The following is a 22,467-nucleotide window of genomic DNA, read 5'->3' as shown; positions in this document are numbered from 1 at the left end:
ACCAAAATGAACCACTTCACACTTATCTGGGTTGAATTCCATCTGCCACTTCTCAGCCGAGTTTTGCATCCTGTCAATGTCCCGCTGTAACCTCAGACAGCCCTCCACACTATCCACAACATTCCCAACTTTTGTGTAGCTACAATACGTTTAGGAGAAATTGTATCCTTGTTTATTGATGAGGCAATTTTACTTTCACACAGTCGGTCGTGTGTGTCTGGAAGTGGCGAATTCAGAGATTACAATTAGTTTCTCGTCACATACAGCAGGGTGCGCTGAAATACCCCGCAGACATAAAGCACACAGAGTAAACGGTATACACGATAGTAATGAAAATAACAATAAGAACAACAGCGAGAATAAGACGACAGGACTGTGCAAAGAGACAGTGCAGCAAAGAAATGCTAAAGTTTGAGTAACGGAATAACCGACTGAGGCGAGGAGTCCAATAAGATAGTAGATTGAATTAGAACTGGACGAAAAAAGAATTTGCAGGAGTGGGAGTGGCGCTCGGTGTCTGTGACATAAAATGGAGGGGTTGAACAGACTCGAGTAGCGCTGTAACCACACCGGGAGATGCAATCTTCAGCTGAGAACTGTGCGGGACTGCCTCAGTGCATAAAAGCACGAGGTCTGAACAGGGTCAGTGTTTGCCTAGTCGCCGAGAGAAACTTCTGCCGCTGGTATTACTGTACTAGAACTTATAGCAAAGCCTTCTCTCCTCCGAAGCGGCGCTGATGGCGAACGTGGACGAGAACTCCGAGTCTATCACCCAGCAGGACAGGGGCCGAGTCAACGTGTCTGCTGCCAGGTCCTACCTCGCCATCGGTATCCTGTTGGTTATCAACCTGCTGAACTTTATGGATCGATACCTCATTGCAGGTGAGTGAGAGCTGGCCGCTCCGTCCCATACCGCGCTGGGAGGACAATTCCAAGTCTACCGCTTCTGATCAGCCCCGCTTCCCAACCAAGCGAACACGGGGCTGGAGAGAGTAAAGTGTTTCACAGAGCCGCGTACCTGCTCACGTCTCAGGACTTGGCTCTGGGACTCCGGGGCAGTATTTGAGGAGACTGGTTTTGGGACGGGAGAAGGAAGACCGGGGTTCAATCCCCTGCCTACTCTTTATTCTCCCCTTAGCAGAAAGGATAAGAATAAGCGGATATAGTATTTGAGGCATTGCTGAAAGGACTGAGGAATAGATGATTAAAAAAGCGTTATTACCCTCTGGTTATCTGGAACTGGCACAGTATCGGTGGTTGGAAGCTCCCTTCTCTCGTTATCATTTGTGACTGTGGCAAATGCAACTTGGCGTGACAATACTGGTAAAAGTACCACTGCACAGTTTTTAGCAAGTGGCCTAACTGTGGGCTGGAGACCTGTGTAGTTGTAAATTCATTCATTCTATGACCTGAAATCTCAAATTATTTATCCTTGCTTGGCCGTGAACGTGAAAGGCTTACTGTTTCTACAGGATGAGAAAAATGTCTCTGATTTTCAGTAACGTCATCAAAGGGCACCTATACCATCTTCAAAAGATTTTACCTGATACAGACTGCTGTTTCCTTTATGGCTCCAAAGTGGTACGCACTAGTTTACAAATTTACTCGAAGGGAAAATCTTAAATAGTAAAAGAACAGCATTCGGGGTTAGTGTCATAGACATCTTTGATCTGTGGATGGAATTGAAATACTTCTTCATATTTCTCAAGCTGTAAGGTACTGTTAGTGCCCAGCAATGTCAGCCCCGGCGTTCTTCCTTCTGTAAGTTCTCATCTCCCGAGAGCTCACGTTCAAGCCCCACTTCAAAGTACTGATCAGAAAAGCTGGTTTGACTCTCCCGTGCAGCAGTGAAGAACGTCCGAGACCTATCACAATGATCAAAGATTTGATATGAGTAAACCTGCTACTGAATAATTTGGGGAATTAAGTGGTGAATGATACTTACTAGATTGTGGAAGTGTGCTACCGTAGCCAAACGACTACACTTATTTTCCATTGTGGCATTATTATGTGGTGTATTTTTTGTTTGCTCTCAGGATTTTATCATCACACGAAGAATGTGTTTTACTCCTCATCCTCGGTAGCATTTTGATGTAAACAAGTAGGGTTTTAAGTCATTTCCCAGGGCAATTAGGAGATGACTAGACTTTATGTGATATGGCAGTCATATCTGGCCAGATGATATCAGGATGATAGGATTCATTTCCTAAATGACAAATGTAAATTAATGGAGTTTTTAGATTAGAGAACAGCACGATCACCTCGACTGATTGTAATCCAGATAAAAAAAAAGAACCTGAATTCAAATTCTCTTGCCATCATTAAGGAATCTGAACCCCATCAATTGTTGGTGTGGATGTGTGGCTTGCTGGTTCCTCCTTCTTGCTCTTAGCATTCTCTAGGTCCCTGAGGAAAAGGCAGTGGTTGCACAGGTGTGCATTCAGCTTTTGTGGAAGAGCACCGGTCAAGCCAATGACTAGAGTTAGTAGTGGGATTGATCCATTTCACGGGGAGGTAAAGGCACCTTCTATATGGCAATAGATAGACAAAGAGTTGCTGCTGAAGAGTAGAGCACTTTTATTGAGACTAAAGCAGGTCAGAACCTTTTGGCTAAGACCATCTTTGCTGTGCAAAGACTACACTATTTCAAGCTTTAGATTTTTGTGCATGTGAAATCAAATGGGCATTCCATGCCATCTGATGTCAGTACCCATGGCCACAGCCCCTCTGTGCTGGGATGTCGTGCACATGGAGATGGTGCCAATAATTTCAACCTTTAGTCTTCTGCTCCAAGTTGAAAATGACCCCCCCTCCCCACCTAAATGTTTGGGATGCTCTACTTTAAGCTATCAGATTCGCTGCAACATTCTTGCCTGCAGCTTTGCTTGGCAAGTGTCTGCTCAGAGGGGCAGCTGAAGGAAAGTTTCCTTGAAAGATAGTAGTGTGTTCGATCACAAACATGAGAAAATCCGCAGGTGCTGAAGGTCTAAAGCAACACACACAAAACGCTGGAGGAACTCAGCAGGTCAGGCAGCATCCATGGAAAAGAGTAACAGTTGACGTCTTGGGGCAAGACCCTTCTTCAGGACTTTAGTGTGTTCAATGTTATTTTGCCCTACAGTAATTGGAAAAATTCATAATCTCCATTTCCACCTTTCCATTGATGGATCTCCCCTGATTGCCCATTACCTTCAGGTGGAAAGTCAGCAAACGATCAACTCTCCCTTCTCCGCCAATACTTTTAATTAATAAATAACCCTCAAATCAATTTAATATTCTAAGGATTTTCTCATGAATTTCGCCAGGCAAAGGTTAACATCTGTAACTTCTACCTTAAAGCTTGCTCAAGTGAGCAAGTGGCATAATGTTCAGAGTTGTTTTAAAGGCAGGAGCTTATCAGCATATAGGAAGGAGATTCAAAATCTGGCTGATTGGTGCAACAATCTCTCGCTGTTAGCAAGACTAAAGAGATGATATTGACTTCAGGAGGAGGAAACCAGAGGTTCTTGAACCAGCCCTCTTTGGAGATTAGAGGTGGAGTGAGTCAGCAACTTTAAATAACTCAGTGTTATCATTTCAGAAGATCTGTCCATTATGAAGAAAGCATGGCAGCACCTCTGCTTCCTTAGAAGTTTGTGAAGATTTGGCATGACATCTAAAACTTCGACAAATTTTTATAGATGTATTCTGAAGAGTATATTGACTGTTTGCGTCGCCGTCTGATGTGGAAACATCACTTATACAGAAAAGCTTACAAAAAGTAGTTGATACAGCCCAGTTCATTATGGTTAAGCCTCCCCCATCATTCATCTATGCAGAATGCTGTCACAGGAAAGGAGCATGCAATGCTGAGGACCCCCACCACCCAGGCCATGCTCTCTTCTTGCTGCTGCCATCAGGAAGAAGGTACGGGAGCCTCAAGACCCACATCACTTGGTTCAGGGACAGATATTACCCCTCAACCAATGGGCTCTTGAACCAGAGAGGATTATGAAAAAGTAGATAGGTTGTTCTAATTCGTGCTTAGCTTGAGTATAGAAATATCAACCCGAGGCCCTCCTAAGTGGCATTATGGATAGTTTAGGAAGAGACTAACAATGGAGAACTGGAGCAAGTTTTTTTTTTGGAATTGCCAAATTAGCCAAAGAAGTGTTTCCTCTAATTCCTCCAGTCCCTTTGCAGTCAAAGATAGCAGAGCCAGACCATCCAATTACGTATAACAAGTATATCTGGTATGAATTGGTGGTACTATTCTTTTAAAAAAAGTCCCTGACTGTGAGCAGCAACATTTCATATCTGCAACTGTGTTGATGCCAAGTTGCGTCCTTCACTGAGTCACAGCTCAGAATTAGTTTTTAAACGTTTAGGTTTCTAGAGATGATTTTGGCGGGACAGAAATGGAAACTAGGAGTTAAGTTGTGCCTCACTTCTCTAAGTCACAATTTTACCATCATTTTATTGACATCATCTTTTTATTGTCACACTTTTGCTGATAAGCCCAAAATAAAACAACAGAAATATAGAAGAGGAAGGGGACTTAAAATGAAGCATGGCTGAGAATCTCTCAACATCATAAGCAAGGTTATCTGTGAAAGAAATCAATCGGTGAATTGAAGGACCAATGTCTCCTTTTGAAGCATTTGTTTCAAATGGCTGGAAATACTTAGCAGATCCGGCAGCAACTGTAGAGAGAGAAATCGTTCACAATTCAAGTTGATAAAAATCTCAAAATGTTAACAGTATTTCTCTCTCAATTGAAGCTGCCTACATTGCTCTTCCTGTTTTATTCTCTGCCAAATCCCATCAACATAGTCTACCCTTCACCTACACAAGAGAGACCAACCTACTAAACTGTACATCTGTGGGGTGTGGGAGCAAACCACATGGTCACAAGGAGGACGTGCAAATTCCACACAGAGATTGCCAGGGTTCAGCATTGAACCTGTGTCTCTGGAACTGTAAGGCAGCAGCTCTACCGCTGAAAGCAGAGCGGTCAGTGTAGGCATTGACGATGTTGGTGGCCAGCAAGGGATGGGAGAACTGCCTGATGGTGTCATCAGGGGAAGGTTAGATCAATGACTGGGATAGACGTGATGGGAGGCAATGTGGGGGGACAGCTAAGGATGGATCCTTGGAGAGATCCAAAGGAACTGAGGGTGATATGTCATTGTAGGGGATAATGGGTCAGTGGTTTGATTTAATATCAGGGAACGTATACAGTATGCAACCTGAAATCCTTACTTTTCACAGACATCCGTGAAACAGAGAAAAAAAAAGCCCAAAGAATGAATGCCAAAAACTAGAAGTCCCCTTCCCCCCACACACTAGCAGCAAAAGCATCAACCCCCCCCATTCACCAGATGATCTTCACTGACCTTGATAAATGACTAATCTGTCTATGTACTGTTCAGTCATATCTGTGTTGTTTCTTGCAGGTATATTGAACAAAGTTCAGGAGTACTTTCAAATACATGACAGCTTAACTGGTTTACTGCAGACTGGTAAGTGAACGATAGTTCAATTCCACTGTATTTCACTCTTCTTTGACATCAGATGGGGTGTGGCATGAATGCTATTATATAAAGCTCTTTATCAATCACCCCTCAAACAATAGCTTGAGTTTTGATTGTAAGTTACATTTAGTGGCCACTTTATTAGGTGGCTGGCATCCGTCTGTCTTGAAGGACAATGGGTGATAGTCTTCATCGTCACAAGCCTGGTCAGAAGGTATGGAGATCTTGAGATGCCCAGTCATCAAGATCCCCCTCTTGGCCTCACCAGTGTAAGACCATAAGACATAGGAGCAGAATCAGGCCATTCAGCCCATCAAGTCTGCTCCACCATTCCATCGTGGCTGATCCCACTCAACCCCATACACCTGCCTTCTCACCATATTTTTTCATGCCCTGACTGATCAGGAAACTATCAATTTCCACCTTAAATATATGCACAAACTTGGCCTCCACCGCATTCTGTAGCAGAGCATTCCACAGATTTACTACTCTCTGACTAAAAAAATTCCTCCTTCCCTCTGTTCTGAAAAGTCGCCGCTCAGTTTTGAGGCTGCGCCTTCTAGTTTTGGATACCCCGCCCCCCATAGGAAACATCCTCTCCACACCCAACCTATCTAGTCCCTTCAACATTTGGTAGGTTTCAATAGGATCCACACACATTCTTCTAAATTCCAATGAGTACAGGCCCAAAGCTGCCAAATGCTCCTCATATGTTAACCCTTTCATTCCTAGAATCATCTTTGTGAACCTCCTCTAGACTCTCTCCAATGCCAACGCCTCCTTTCTGAGATATGGGGCCCAAAACTATTGACAATAGTGCAGCCTGACTAGTGTCTTATAAAGGCTCAGCATTATCTCCTTGCTTTTATATTCTATTCCCCATGAAATAAATGCCAATATTGCACTAATCTTCTTTACTACAGACTCAACCTGTAAATTAACCTTCTGGGATCTTGCACGAGGACTCCTAAGTCCCTCTGCACCTCTGATGTTTGAACCTTCTCTCCATTTAGATAATAGTTGCACTATTGTTCCTTTTACCAAAATGCATTATCATACATTTCCCAACACTGTATTCCATCTGCCACTTTTTTGTCCATTCTTCCAGTTTGCCTAAGTCCTTCTGCAATCGCATTGCTTCCTCAGGACTACCTACCCCTCCATATTCGTATCATCTTCAAACTTTGCCACAAAGCCATCAATTCCATTATTTAAACAATTGACAAACAATGTGAACAGTAGCGGTCCCAATACTGAATCCCAAGGAACACCACTTGTCACCAACAGCCAATTAGAAAAGGCCCCATTTATTCCCACTCGCTGCCTCCTGCCTGTCAGCCGTTTCACTATCCATGCCAGTATCTTTCCTGTAATGCCATAGAATTTTATCTTGCTAAGCAGCCACATGTGTGGCACCTTATCAAACGCTTTCTGCAAATCCAAGTAAATGACATCCACTGCCTCTCCTTTGTCCACCCTGCTTGTTACTTCCTCAAAAAACTCCAACAGATTTGTCAGGCAAGATTTCCTTTTACAGAAACCATGCTGTCTTTGACCTATTTTATCATTAGTCAAGTACCCCAAAACCTCAACCTTAATAATAGACTCTTCAGCACTTCCTCAACCACTGAAGTTAAGCTAACTGGCCTATAATTTCCTTTCTTATACCTCCCTTCCTTCTTAAAGAGTGGTGTGACATTTGCAATCCTTCAGTCCGCTGGGACCATGCCAGAATCAAGTGATTCTTGAACGATCGTGACCAATGGATCCATTATCTGTTCAGCAACCTCTCTCAGGATTCTGGGACGTAGTCCATCTGGCCCAGGTGACTTATCCATCTTAAGACCTTTGAGTTTGCCTAGCACTTGTTCCTTTGAAAGAGCAATGGCACTTACTCCTGCTTCCTGACACTCATGGACCTCTGCCACAATGTAGTCTAAGGGAAATATTATGAAGCAATACGTTTGGCATCAGCTTGGCTGCAGGAGCTGCCGGAAGGATGTTCAATGATGTCCAGCCGCTCTAGGGGCTCCACTCTGGATTTGCTGTCTGGGTTTACTCCCGTAGTCTACACCTCTCCCGAGACTGCTCACAAGGCAGTGGGACTACTTACTCATAGCTGGTTTTCAATATAGAGGTAGATTGGGAAAATCAGGTAGGTGCTGGATCCCAAGACAGAGAATTTGTAGAATGTCTGTGAGATGTTTTTTTCAGAGCAGCTAGTGGTTGAGCCCACTAGGAGAAAGGATTGGGTTGTGTGCAATGAACCAGATTTGATTAGGGAACCTATGGTCAAGGAACCCTTAGGAGACAGTAATCATAATATGATAGAATTCACCCTGCAATATGAGAGGGAAAAGCTAAAGTCTGATGTATCAGTAATACAGGGAATTATAGAGGCATGAGAGAGTAGCTGCCCAAAGTTGATTGGAAGGGGACACTAGCAGGGATGACGGCAGAGCAGCATTGGTTGGAGTTTCTGGGAGCAAATCGAAAGGCACAGGATAGATACATCCCAAAGAAGAAGAAGTGCTGTATTCTAAAGGCAGGATGATACAACCATGGCTGACAACGGAAGCCAAAGACAACATAAAAGGAAAAGGGAGGGCATATAACGGAACAAAAATTAGTGGTAAGTTAAAGGATTGGGCAGCTTCTAAAAACCAACTGAATGCAATTAAAAAAGCACTAAGTAGGGAAAATATTAAATTTGAAGGTAAACTGGCCAATAATTAAAAGGGGATGCCAAAAGATTTTTCAAATATATAAAGAGTAAAAGGGAGATGAGAGTAGATATTAGACTGCTGGAATATGACACTAAAAGGGTAGTAATGGGGGAACAAGGAAATGACAGTCAAACTGAATAAGTATTTTGCATCAGTCTTCACCTGTCTGACACTAGCAGTATTCTGGAAGTTTGAGAGTGTCAGAAGTGAGTGCAGTTGCTAATACTGGCGAGAAGGCACTTGGGAAGTGGAATGGTCTGAAGGTAAATAAGTCACCTGGACCAGTTGGACTTCACACCAGGAATCTGAAAGAGGTACCTGATAGTGGATGCATTACTAATAATCTTTAAATAACCACTAAATTCTGGCTTGCTTCCAGAGGAATGGAAAATTGCAAATGTCACTCCACTGTTCTAGAAGGGAGGGAGGCAGAAGAATGAGAATTATAGGATTATAGGCCAGTTAGTCTGACCTCAGGAAGATATTGGAGTCGATTGTTAAGGATGAGGTTTCAAGGTGCTTAGAGGCACATGATAAAATAGGCCAAAGTCAGCATGGTTTCTTCAAGGGAAAATCTTCTCTGACACATCAGTTGGAATTCTTTGAGGAAATAAAAAGCTGTATAGACAAAGGAGAATTGGTGGATGTTGGGTACTTGGACTTTGACAAGATGCTGTACATGCGTGCCTAAAAGATAAGTGCCCTAGTATTACAAGAAAGATATTAGCATGGATGGATGATTGGCTGATTGGCAGGAGCAGAGACTGGGAATAAAATGGGCCTTTTCTGGTGGCTAGTAGTGTTCTACAAAGGTTGGTGTTGGGACCATTCTTTTTATGTTATATGTCAATGGTCTGGATGACCAAATTAATGGCTTTGTGACCAAGTTTGTGGATGATATGAAGGTAGGTGGAGGGGCAGGTGATGAAAAAGCAGGGAGGCTGAAGAAGGGCTTAGACAGTTTAGGAGAGTGGGCAAAGAAGTGGCAGATGGAATACAGTGTCGGGAAGTATATTGTGATGTGCTTTGGTAGAAAGAATAAAAACATAGACTATTTTTCTAAGCATGGAGAAAATTCAAAAATCTGAGGTGCAAAGGGGCTTGGGAGTCCTCATGTCGGATTCCCTGAAGGTAACTTGCAATGTTAGCATTCTTTTCGAGTGGACTAGAATGTAAAAGCAAGGATGTAATCCTGAGGCTTTATAAGGCACTGCTGAGGCCTCACTTGGAGTATAGTGAGCAGTTTTGGACACCTTGTCTAAGAAAGGATGTACTGACATTGAAGAGGATTCAGAGGAGGATCATGAGAATGGTTCTGGGAATGAAAGGGTTAGCCTGTGAGGAAAGTTTGATGACTCTGGGCCTGTACTCACGGAGATGAGGAGGAATTTCTTTAGGTGGTGGCGAATCTGTGGAATTCTTTGCTATAGGCAACTGTGGAAGCCAGGTTATTGGTTATATTTAAGGTGGAGGATGATAGTTTCTCAATTAATCATGGCATGAAAGGCTACTGGCAGAAGGGAGGAGAATGGGGTTGAGAAGGAAAATGGATTAGCCACAATGAAATGGCAGAATAGACTTGATGGGCTGAATGGCCTAATTCTGCTCCTATATCTTACGCTCTTTATGGTCGAATCGTATCTCACACTTCCTTATCCAAATTGTTTTTTTGCATATTAAGGGTTAATTGAGGGCTCCTGTACACACTAAGGATTCCTGCACTGATCCCTTTAGCATACTAGAGTATCACAGAATTTAAATCATTAAAGCAATCCTGCTTTATGTGGAAGTTGCAGCAAGACAAGGGTTAAAATACGTCCAGGCAAGCAGAGTTTATATACAGTGTGCAGTTGACCCAGGCAGGAGAGGTCTCTGAAGAACATAGTTTCCCTTTGCACAGCATAAGGCCAGAGTCATTTGTCATACCAAGACAAGATAAAGATGCAAATAAAGGATTCCACGGTAACTATTGTTTTAGTTACTTTGCTAATTCTTAAGTATTTTGGCCTGAGATGTATAGATTTTATTGGCTATTGATAGCTGTATTATTGTAGTGTGATTGATTATGCAAATAAGGAACATTAATATCCACAATGTTACCAGTCAGTCAACATCTGTATCCAACTAGTCAATTTCTGTTTAAAACTGGCATTTCTTTGTTCAAACTTCAGAGCAGTCTGGTGACGGGCCGGGTTGTTCTCCTTGTATGCAAGTAAATAAAGTGTGATCGAGGAACGAAGTTTTCAGAGTCCAGTTAGTTGATAACAACACCTGTCACACTCTAATGCCAAGTCAAGTTTGGATTCATTTTGCCAATTTGCCTAGAAACCCATTGGCTCAAACCTTTTCAATTAGTTTTCTGTTAGGTACCTTATCAAAGGCCTCATTAAAGTCTGTGTAGACTACGTCAACTGCACTCTTCTCATCACTAGATATTGTACTTTAACAAACACAATTATATTGATAAATTGATAGTTGGTCGTATGTAAAAAATTCAGTAAAAAACTTTCAGAGTCATAAAATATGAAAAATTAGTCATACAGAATCTTGCACCATCTAGGTTGTACTAACTATCCCTGATGAGAATCCAGGATAAATGTCTTGACTAGAAAGGCTGACTATCCATTTAGCCCCCACCAATGCTGCTTGACCTGAGTCCCTCAATCAGTTACCCCTTTACCCAGCATTTGCAGCCACTTGTGTCTCCTCTGCATGATTAATCCCTTGCATTTCCAAATATAGATTAATCCTATCTGTCAGACTCCTTTCCAAAAAATATTCCCAACCATTGCCTGGCTAATCTCTGCTGCCTTTCTTGAATAGAAGTAACACTTTTGTTGACCTCCAGTCATCTGGTGCATCACCTGTGGCCAGTAGAGTTAAAATTCTCTGTTAGGATGCTATCAAGCTCTTGCCTTGCTTCCGATAGCAGCGGGATATATCTCATTAGGCTCCTGAGGATTTATCCATCCAGTACTTCCTCCTTCCTGATGATAACATGCTATGGAAACCCTCCATTTGCAACTGCAGTGTTTTCCCTTCTTAGTGAACAGAGTAGTTATTACATTAAGACCTTACCAACATCTCCTTGCTCAAGACACAGATTGTACCTTACATTCTTACTCTAAACATACTTGTAAAATGTTTTGGATTTTCCTTAATCTTCTCAGCCTCTGATACTTTGTGGCTGCTCGCTCATTCTATTTGTAATTTTTCTGAATATTCACCTACATATTCTATACTCCAGAAGGGCCTCTCCTGCTTTCAGTACTCCATATCTGCCATTAGGCTTCATCTTTTCCCTTTATCAAACCAAAGATATTATTTGACACTCTGGGTTTACCTTCCTAAGCTTTCATCCTTACAGGGACACAATGGTACGAACTCTCAATATTTCACTTTTAAAAGATTCCCACATGGATTTACCACAAGTATCTGCTCCCACTCCACTTTTTCTGGGTTCTGCTTTAAGATATTGAAATTGGCCTTCCATAACTCAGGATCCTGATTTCCTGACCCTCTTGAAACCTTTCCATCACTCAGAGTCATGAAGTCATCCAGCATGGAAACAGGCTCCAGAGCCCAACTGGTCAGTGCCAACCAAGATGCCCATCGAAGCTATGCCCATGTCCCCCCATCTGGCCTATATCCCTTTATACCTCTTCTATCCATGAACCTGTCCAAGTGCCTTTTGTTAATGTACCTGTTCTCTGACAACTCAGTCCATATACTGGGAACACGCTCTGGGTGAAAATGTTGTCCTTCAGATCCTTAGTAAATCTTCTCCCCTCTCCCTCTAAACCTATGTCCTTTAGTTAATGATTCCCCAACCCTGAGATAAAAACTAAAAAATCACCCTATCCATGTAGTACCTTGTGGATTTTATACACTATAATATCACTGCTCATTCTCCTATGAATAAAATCCCAAAATGCTCAACCTCTCTCCATAAATCCCAGCAACATCCATATGAATCACCTCTGCAATCTTTCCATATAGCAGGGTGACTAAAACTGATTATGATATCCCAACTGTGGCCCTACCAATGTCTTGTAACTTCCTGTGAGTTATGGTGACTTCTCTCAAACTGTTCACCACAGATACTTTACCTCTTGCCCAACCTCATTTCCTGAGGTTAGATCTGGTACTGTTGCTTCTACAATAATATTATCTACAAATTAATTTTCCTGATAAATTGCACCCCTCTAGGTTTTTCATGCTAAGGCAATTCCAGTTACTATTGGGGAAATTGAAATACTTTTTTGTTTATGTACTTTTCTGTGAACTGTCTACATGTCTATCCCTCTCCTGATAACTCATTGAGAGGCCTGTAGTAATCTGCCAATAAAGTGATTGCTGGGTCCATTCTTGTTTGTCATCCATATCAATGATCTGGATGATCATGTGGTTAACTGGATCAGCAAGTGTGCAAATGACACCAAGAATGGAGGTGTGGTGGGCGGTGATGAAGGCTATCAGAGCTTGCAGTAGGATCTGGATCTGGAGGAGAAATGGCAGAGGAATTTAATGCAGACAAGTGTGAGGACCAACCAGTGTAGGTCTTATACAGTGAGTGGTAGGACATTGAGGAGTGTGGTAGAACAAAGGGATCTGGGAATACAGGTCTATAATTCATTCAAAGTGGCTTCACGGGTAGATAGTGTCCTAAAGAAAGCTTTTGGCACATTGGCCTTCATAAATCAAAGTACTGAGTACAGGAGATGGGATGTCATGTTGAATTTGTATAAGAAACCGGTGAGGCCTAATTTGGAGTATTGTGTGTAGTTTTGGTTACCTACCTACCGGAAAGATGTAAATAACGTTGAAAGGATACAGAGAAAATTTACAAGGATGTTGTTGGGACTGGAGGACCTGACTTATAAGGAAAGATTGAATAGGTTAGAATTTTATTCCTTCGAGCGTAGAAGACAGAGGGGTACACATACAAAATCATGAGGGGTATAAATGCAAGCAGGCTTTTTCCAGCGAGGTTGGGTGGGACTACAACTAGAGGTCATAGGTTAAGGGTGATGGTCTCCTTAATTAATATTTCAATGCCCTCTCCTGTTTTATTTCTTCCCCTATCAGGCCTAAAGCTCTTATACTCTTCTTTCTACTATATCTTTGTGAGTACAATATCATATTCTGCTGTGCTGATCAAAACTTTTAAGTACATCTACCTTGCTATTTGTTCATTAAAATAGAGGCAATTTAGTTTCCAGTGATAGAGAGATACAACAAGGAGAGAGGCTTTGACCCACTGTCCATGTTACCCACCACCCATTTACACTAATCCCATTTATTGATTCTTTTCACATCCTCATCAAGTCCCTCCAAGACCTGCACATGAGGGACAAATGACAGTGGCTGTTAACCTAACAGGCCACATGTCTGCGGGGTGAGGAAGGAAACCTGCGTATATATTTCCCTAAAGCAACACACTAAGGTGTTGGAGAATATCAATGGGTCAGGCAGTATCTATGGAGGGAAATGGACAGTTGGCATCTCGGGAATGCAATTGAATATTGTCCACGTACCCGAATGCATGCAGCTTTGATGAAACTCAGGAAGCTCAACACCATCCAGGACAAAGAAGTCAGTGGGTCTAAGTCCTGGAACTCCCTGCCCAAACACATTTGGGAGCACCTTCAGTTAAACAACTGCAGCAGCTCAAAGTGGCAGCTGACTGTCACCTGGAGGGTTGTTAGGTATGGACAAATACATGCAGCCTTTCCAGCATCTTTGAGAACCCGACTAATGAATAACACCTCTTTGGCTCTCCTTTCTTGTAATTCAGTTCATCAGTCCTCTTTGTAATGGATTTCTCCATGCCTGTTGCAATACCTCTTCTGCGAGCTCTCACAGTACCACCTTTCATTCCAATCGTTTTGGTTGAGTCTTTTTCTCCCCTGAATCCCCTTTCCCCACCATTTTCCAGCTTCCAATGTTCTCTCTTCAGAGAGAGAGTGAGGTTGCTGAATTGTAGCTTGTGGTAATTTATATGACAAATGGTGCCTTATTCCAGTGAAAGGAGTGAAAGAAAGATGTCAATTTACATTGCATCACATTAACTGCCCTAAAAGAGACCAAAAGTTTTTCTGTCTAGATTTAGAGAAAGACTTAGAAAAGGTAGTAGCTGCTATAATGAAAAAAACAGTAGCCAATTTGCACAACGCAAGCATAGTATATTTAGTATTTCAGTAACGATGGAAAAATATTGTAAATAAGTTGTTTATTGTTTACATAAATCATTGTGGGTTGTACGTAAAGTACATGAATGGCATGTTATTATGCCACTGCATCATAAGTGAGGCCTCACTAAGGAGAAACTAAGTATACATGAGTTATCCTGGGCTCCCGTGTTTTTCTTTCAATTAGTGACTGGAGTTACAAAACATAACAGTGGCAATGAGGAAGTTTTAAAATGAACCGGAGATGACGACCTACCTGTTGAAGTGCAGCGAGGCAGTGGGGTTAAAAACAGCGCGGCAGGTTTCTCTTTGGAAAAGGGAGAGAGAGAGGGAAGTTCAAATGGTAAAAAAAAGTGCAGCACGTGGTTTTTCTTTGCAAGGGGAGAGAGATACAGCCGATCGATCTCCACAGGGAATGGCCATGTCTGCAATCCTTCGTCTCCACACTCCCGGACTAAGGCCGGCATGGAGGTTGCTGTCTGCACTGAGCCTTAATGAAAAGAGCAAGAACCAAGCAGCTGGCAGGAAAGAGGAGGAAGCAGAACGAGCCTCTTGCTTGATATGGAGCAGGCGGGAGGCGTTGAGCTGGAAGTCAGGAGCAGGTGGGCAGTGACTTGGCCACCATACTGACCCACCAAGTGGAGAGTGCAGTGGTTAAGGGTGAAAACACTCTATGAAGGTTGGTCACCACCTGACGACATCAGCTCCTGGCCAAAGGCTATGGTTACTTCATCAGGTAACTGAAGAGAACACCTCCAGTGTATGATGCAAGCGACGTCTGCTTCATCAGTGACTTCCAGGAAAAGACTGGATGGCAACTAAGAAAGGTTGGTGACGCTGGAAAGACAGCAGACCTCCAGAAAAGACTGGTATGGGCACACAAGGATAGTAAACATAGGTGCTGCACTCACAAGAGGGATGACCTGCATTGCATCTTGGAAGCTAGACTGGCAGGACCTGCCTACAGGAAAATCATAGCAACCAAACAGGAGGGAACGGGAGGTTTGCCACCCGGCAAGTCAGATGAAGACCCTGAACAAACCATTCAAAAACTGTTCATCTGATGAAAAAGATAGTGTCAAAGATCTCATCAGCAAACCGAGGGCGCAGCTGCTCAGGCTCAGGAGGGTGGGGCAGCTGCAAAAGCAAAGAAGGAGAGAGCAGCTTGTTAAGAACCCAACCAGGTTCACCAGGGCTCTTCTCAGCCAGCACCCTAACCAGCTCAAAGCAGGAGGCGGAAGAATTTCGAGGTGAATCACACAGCAATCCCCGTAGGAATCAGGGATGAGAGTTCAATCCAAAACTCCCCCAACCAGGAATCCCAGCAACAGAGCTGAACGTGACAGAGCCCACATGGCAGGAGGCCCAGGATATTATTGAGAGAGCAAAGTCATCTACCACCACAGGACCAAATGGTATAACCTACAAGTTATGTAAGGAGTGCCCAAAACTCCTCTGGAGGTTGTTCTGATAATGAGTAAGATTTCGACCAAAGGCACTATCCCACCAAGCTGGAAAATGGCTGAAGGATGCTTTGTTGCTAGGGAAGAAGATTCCTCTACAATAATGCAATTTAGGACAATCTGCTTCCTTAGCATAGAGTGCAAGATATCGTTCTCAGTGCTTGCGAGAAGGCTGACCTCTTACTTAACGGAGAACCACTACATCAGCACATCCGTCCTGAAAGGTGGCATCCCAGGTTCCCAGGTTTTTTTGGGTGCCTTGAACACACCTGAATAATCAGCCAGTTGATCCATGAGGTCAGGCAGAAGAAAGGTGACCTAACAGTCGTCTGGTTAGACCTAGCCAACGCCTATGGATCAATTCCACGTGTCCTCATACAGGCTGGCCTGGACCACTACCATATCTCACCAGTAACATGAGACATGATCACCAGCTACCTAGGGGGATTCAAGCTACGCTTCACTTTAGCCCACTTTACAACCAGGGTGCCAAGACCTCTTAAAAGGGATTCCAGGCTGCTGTACCATCTCCCCCATCTTGTTTGTCATGGGTATGAACCTCCTCATACCAGCAGCAGCAGACGTAACCTAAGGCCCAGAGATGGAGCCGGGCATCCGACAACCTGCAATACAGGGGTTCATGGGGAGCCTTGCAGAAGGTGGTTAGGGGAGCAGAGAAGGTTATTGGGGTTTCCCTACTTTGTGTCTAAGACCCCTTTCAGAGTCAATGCATCCAGAAGACACGGTACATCATTAAAGGCCCCTCACACCCTCTCCATGAACTGTTTGTTCTTCTGTCATCAGGCAAACATTACAGAAGCATCAAAGCTAAAACCACAAGGCTACTAAACAGCTTCCTCCCACAGGCAGTCAGACTGCTAAATAGCTGCTCCACCTGACTCTGCTTTGGACACTTTTAACTTGCACTGGACACTTATAACTGATTTAACTGACATGTGGCTGTTGTGTTTTACTATTTATTGTTATGTTTATTATTTACTGTTGCATTTGTTGTGTTATGATTGCACTGCTCCTGAGAAACGCTGTCTCATTCTGCCCTGCAGAGCTGATGCACGGTTAGAATGACAATAAAGTTTTTTGAATCTTGAATTGAATCTTGAATCTTGAATCACAGTAATTACTGTAATCCATGTCCAAGCAAGATGGGTATTGGAAACCCTGGACAATGTAGCTACCTAGGCTAGGATGACCTTCAAGGCCAGAAAGTCCAGGTGCATGGTGATCAAAAATGGCAAGGTTACAAGTAAGTTCAGTCTTCAAGTACAGGGAGAAGTCATTCCATCCCTAGAGGACAACTCAGTAAAGTGTCTTGGAAAGTGGTTTAATGCAGCAATGAGGAACAGCGCCAACATCACCGACACTGTAAAGCAGACTGAAGAGTGGCTGAAGAAGATTGACAAAACCGGACTTCCTGGTAAATTTAAGACATAGCTGTATCAACATGGTCTTCTGCCAATGCTGCTCTGCCTTTTCACAGTGTACGAGTTCCCTGTGGCTACTGTAGAAGGCATCAGAAGGAAAGTCAACAAGCATCTGCAGAGGTGGCTGGGGATCCCCTCAAACCTTTTTTCAGTGGGGCTGTACATAAAAGATCAGACTAGCTACAGCTCCCATTGTCATTGCTAGTGGAGGAGTTCAAGGTGGCAAAGTTTAGAGTCATGTTAACACTGAGGTGTTCCGACGACAAGCTAATACACCAAGCAAAAGTCATGACAAGATCGGGCTGAAAGTGGGCCGCCAACTTGGCCATAGACCTAGCAGTGAGCTCCCTGCAATTGACAGAGACATCACTGGCAACCCATGCCTGGGATGGCAAGCCTAGGCTCTGCACACTTCCAGTGATGGGGGAGTGCAAGTGCAAAGGATAGGCATGACATAGTCCGTGCAGAGGAATGGAACCGCGAGGATGGAAGGTGGAGGCAGTGCAGTTGGGGGTCACAGAGTGCTTGGATGAAATGGGATCTTCCCAAGCTCAAGATCACTTGGGCAGAGGTTTGGAGACTGGAACCTTTCTGCATTTCTTTCTTCCTGTGGTTCTTGTATGGCACCCTCCCTCTCACAGCTGCACACAAGGGGACTGAGAGAGGACCCTACCTGCAAGCTTTCTGTCTTTCTGGCTGTTGAAAAAGCAAAAATGGCTGACAACATCAGAACGATAGTCACGTTTGATAACACAACAGATAACTGGCTGATGTATACAGAACAAATTGAGCAATATTTTGAGGTAAATGGAACAGCTGATGAGAAACAGATGCAACTGGTGGAAGAGCATAGTTTGCTTAGAAGTTTAACTGTTTCAACCAAACCATCTGAAATGAGCATTGCTGATATCTTGAAAGTAACGCAGGAACATTTAGAACAGAAACCATTGTTGATTACTTTAGGTTTCATAAGCGGAATCAGAAGGAAGGGGAGTCCATTACATTTTAAGTGGCTGAGTTGAAGAGATTGTCTAAGCATTGCCAGTTTAGAAGTGAGCTTAATGATGCACTAGGAGATCATTTAATTTGTGGAATCTTACAAGAAAGCATTAAAAAATGGCTCCTAACTGAAGCACAACTCACATTTAAAATTGCAGTTGAAATCACTGTATCAATGGGAATGGTAGCTGGAGTTGCAGTCAGGAATGAAAATGAGTGTGAAAAAATTGCAACATCTGAACAGAAATTGCCTGGTTGAACAAATTGTGTTACTGCTGTGGCAAGGGCTCACATACACCAAACCAGTTCCGATTTAAAGGTAAAATATGCAGACAAAGCAACAAAGTAGGACACATACAAAGCACATGTTGACAGACAGAAGTAGATGAACTGCACTGAGAAGAGATAAAGATAAAAAGTCATGTACTGGTTTCAAAAAGAGAACCTGCATGCTGTTGATGAAAAATCTGATAATGATCAGAGGAGATTTTGTTAAAGAGAAAAATGATTTGCTTTCTGTCTGTTATCTACACTTTAGAAATTGAGAGGGGACTCAGTTTAATGTCTTATTCAAAAGGCGGCATTTGCAACAGTAAAGGGCACCACTTGGTTGTATTACGTTCTCCAGTGCCGAGAATGGAATTTGAACCCACACCCACTTCACGTTTGCAGTGCTCGAACTGAGCCATGCAATATGCAGAATGCCTGCACTGTTAGCAGCAGAGGACGGACTTGTGACTCTGCTGCCTTGGAACTATTGAGTTGCTGCTGAGATGTACTGAGGTGGAGTTTGAAAGAGAAAGCTCATTGTTTGCATTTCACCATGTAACCACCAGCAGGTTTGGGCTTTTCATTAAAGTGTGCAAATCCAAGAAACCCAAACCTGTTCATGGGCCAGTGTCAGAAAGAAAATAGTACTTTGACACATGACTCTGTGCAATCCAAAGATGAAGTGCTAAATTATGACCTGTACCTGTACTGCACTTTCTCTTTAACTGTTACACTTTATTCTGCATTCTGTCATCGATTACCTCAGTGCACTGTTGTAATGAATTGATCTGTAGCAATAGGATGCAAGACAAGATTTTCACTGTACCTTGTTACAAACGACAATAATTCCAAACTTGCACTTACACCGGAGAATCTGTTAGGAGAACTACGGCAGATTAGACTGGGTACAAGTGTGCTTCATCTGAAATTTCATTGAAGAGAAACAGCCAGCAAGGATTAAGATGTTCATATTTTATTAATTGCTTGAGTAAGTATTAAGTATTTGTATTTGTATTATTTTTAACAAAATTAATTATCTTCATGGCTTTGGAATGTCAGAATTCACTGCAGTTTTCATAAGCAGGAAGTAAGGCTTGGCTATCTTTCGATGAACTTTCCAGCCATGTAATCGGTCTGGGTTTCTCCTGGTTCCTTCTTGACCTTGCTGAGATGGGATTCTCCTACCATGATGTAGGACTTTGCCACCGAGGTGTCTAGCAAGAGAGCTTTAGGTGATTCACACGGGCAACACATCACAGGCTTCAAATTCTGTGCTGATTTCACCACTGACTTGCCTGCTTTGTTCAGTCCCTACCTGCAGCTACCTGGTGCTGGCGCCATTGTTTGGTTACCTGGGTGATCGATACAACAGGAAGATTCTGATGGGTGTCGGAATAGCCATATGGAGCACTGCGATGCTGGCAGGATCATTTGTTACTCAGTCTGTATGCTGATATATTTTTATTTCTTAATCTTGTCAATGTTGGAGCTCAAGAATGAAAGATTTCTTGGTCAGCTCTTCTGTAATGCTACATGCTTGTGCTTACTGTCTGTGTCTAGGCTGGTTTTCATTACCGTTGCTGATTAGTATGGTGTTTATTGCCACTATTGTGTTTCCATAAAATTGACAAGACGTGGGTAACAGCATTTTACAGTAGTACTTATTTATTCCAAACAAGCAATCTGGAAGAACCCATAGTCAAAATAACAGCAATGCTTCCCGATAGGATCAGGGTGAATTCACCAATAAAATACTCCCAGTCACTTGCAGCAGTCTCTAGATGTGATAATGGGAAAATCAGCCAACCATCCCTATTCTGGTTGGAAACAGTAGTAACACAGAATCAGTAGCCCAAAGTGGTTATTTGTCCCTGGGATGTTGTAGAATAGAATATACTGACTGCACTTGGAGTTAAGGTATATTTCTCCTCTTTTATTCTGGCAATGCAAGCATCAATGTTGAGCCAATCTTTCATTGTCCATTCAGGAGAAGATGGCATTGGCCCTTATTTCCATGTTTTGGGATGTTCATAACTCTATTTGATAAAGAATTCCAAGAATTAAATAGGATGTGATGAAGTTTTGACTTAGAAATGATGTTGATCTTATTCTCCTCCTACCCTTATCCTTCCAAACGGCATCCATCTTGAGTTTGGAGAGTGCTTTGAAGAAGCTCCTTCCTCAGTTTGATCTGTTGAGATACTTGAAAGACCTGGAAGCCAAAACTAGAATGGCACATACCAATTTTTATGTCTCAGAGCCTAAAAATGCTCGCCAGATAGTGACAATTTGTACAAAAATTTGATGCATTGAATTGGTGTTCATTGAAAGCATACGACTCACTGGACATTGGGCCTCATGGATTGGATTGTCTCTGATGCGAGAACTCAAAGAAGAAGGAATGGTGTATAACCCCTGTAACTGCTGGTTGAGTTCTCAGCACCACTCTGGACTTGGAAATGTCTCTGATTCTCCGCTCCCGCTCACTGTTTTTTAAAACTTGCTTTTCTCCTCAGGGCTTTTGGTTGCTAAATTTGTGCTTGGCATTTGTTGGGGTAGGGCAAGCCAGCTTTGCCACGATTGCACCAACTGTTATTGCAGACCTTTTCGTGGATGCCAAAAGGACGTGGGCACTCTGTGCCTTCTACACTGCGATTCCAATAGGAAGGTACGTGCATTCCCTCCACACTTTCAAACACTGATAACAAAGGGGTGGGTAGGAATTAAGCACATGTGTTTCCTCAGCCCCTACCCCCACCACTTCTCACCCTAATTGCTGCTCTTTTTGACTGGGACCACCAAATCACTCTCAGTATACCACTGCAGCCTTATTTTTCTGTCATGGGGGCAGAGATGGGGTGGGTGGAAGGTAACATGATACTGGTCAAAGCCAGCCAGCCGCCTGCACTCTTACCAGACCATGGTCCAGGGAAAGTTTCTTCTCTGGGAGGGTGGCATCCTCTATCCTTGCCAGCTATGCAGGCCATATCACTGAATACACTGAAGCCTCAGACAGAGTTTTGCTGTATAGTGGAGCTCAAGGTTAAGATCGGATCAGCCATGATCTTATTGAAAGGCGGTGGAGGCTTAGTGACATATGGACTACTGCTACCCTCTTAGTGGCTTGCAGCCCAACCACCACTGCCAGCTCAACGGGACTTAACTCAACAGCCATCCTCCCCTACCCTACCCGATAACCCGTAACAATCCCAGTCAATTAATCTCCCTCTAACCTCCCACTATTCCCATTCAGTCACCGTATTCCTATCCCCATCCAGCACCTTTTCATTTCAGTTTCCTAATCCCTTTCACTTCCCTTTCCAGCAGCTGACATTCATACAATCACACCACCACCATACCATCTTAAATCCACTCCTGCCCTTATCCCACTCCCCCACTGTCACCCACAAACACATCCCCTCACCCAATGACAAACATGCACTCCAGCCTCAGCCAATCACTCAGTTACCCTCTGCCAGCTGCCCCACTCTATTTCTGCTTCTTATCAGATCACCAGCACTTCCTTCATTGCTCCTTCCATATAGGCCACTGGCTTCAGGACCAGTCATAGCCCCACCCTGCCCTTTACACCCAAACTCAGCTTTAAACCCTTATTCCAACCCTATCCCATCCCATCTCATACCCAAACTACATCTTCGACCTAACCTTTAATCTGATACCACCCCTCCCACATGCTACTTGACAAATGCAAGGTGGCTTTAATCCTTTGATGCTTCTGATGCAGTTATATCTTTAGGGTTTTCCAAACCAACAGAATCTTAACCCCAATTGAACTTTATTTCCATTTATGATCATCAATTCCATGTAATGTCCTAGACGGATCAGATCAGCCTTAGCACAGA

At 43.2% G+C, this 22,467-nt stretch overlaps 1 protein-coding gene across 4 annotated transcripts in view; it reads left to right on the top strand.

Annotated features, from left to right (window-relative positions):
- Window positions 1–331: 331 nt before the first annotated feature.
- Window positions 332–22,467, top strand: part of LOC134336891 (protein spinster homolog 1-like) — a 104,014-nt gene continuing 81,878 nt past the window's right edge. For all 4 annotated transcript variants that reach the window (XM_063031503.1, XM_063031502.1, XM_063031501.1 and 1 more), the window contains exons 1-4: window positions 332–882; window positions 5,436–5,501; window positions 19,913–20,049; window positions 21,121–21,272. In XM_063031503.1, the coding sequence (XP_062887573.1) occupies window positions 738–882; window positions 5,436–5,501; window positions 19,913–20,049; window positions 21,121–21,272 (500 nt within the window). In that variant the 5' untranslated portion in view covers window positions 332–737. The remainder of the gene's footprint in view (window positions 883–5,435; window positions 5,502–19,912; window positions 20,050–21,120; window positions 21,273–22,467) is intronic.

The sequence above is a fragment of the Mobula hypostoma genome, chromosome 23, assembly GCF_963921235.1.
Source record: "Mobula hypostoma chromosome 23, sMobHyp1.1, whole genome shotgun sequence".
NCBI classification, from domain to species: domain Eukaryota; kingdom Metazoa; phylum Chordata; class Chondrichthyes; order Myliobatiformes; family Myliobatidae; genus Mobula; species Mobula hypostoma.
This window is presented reverse-complemented; position numbering and strand designations above follow the sequence as displayed.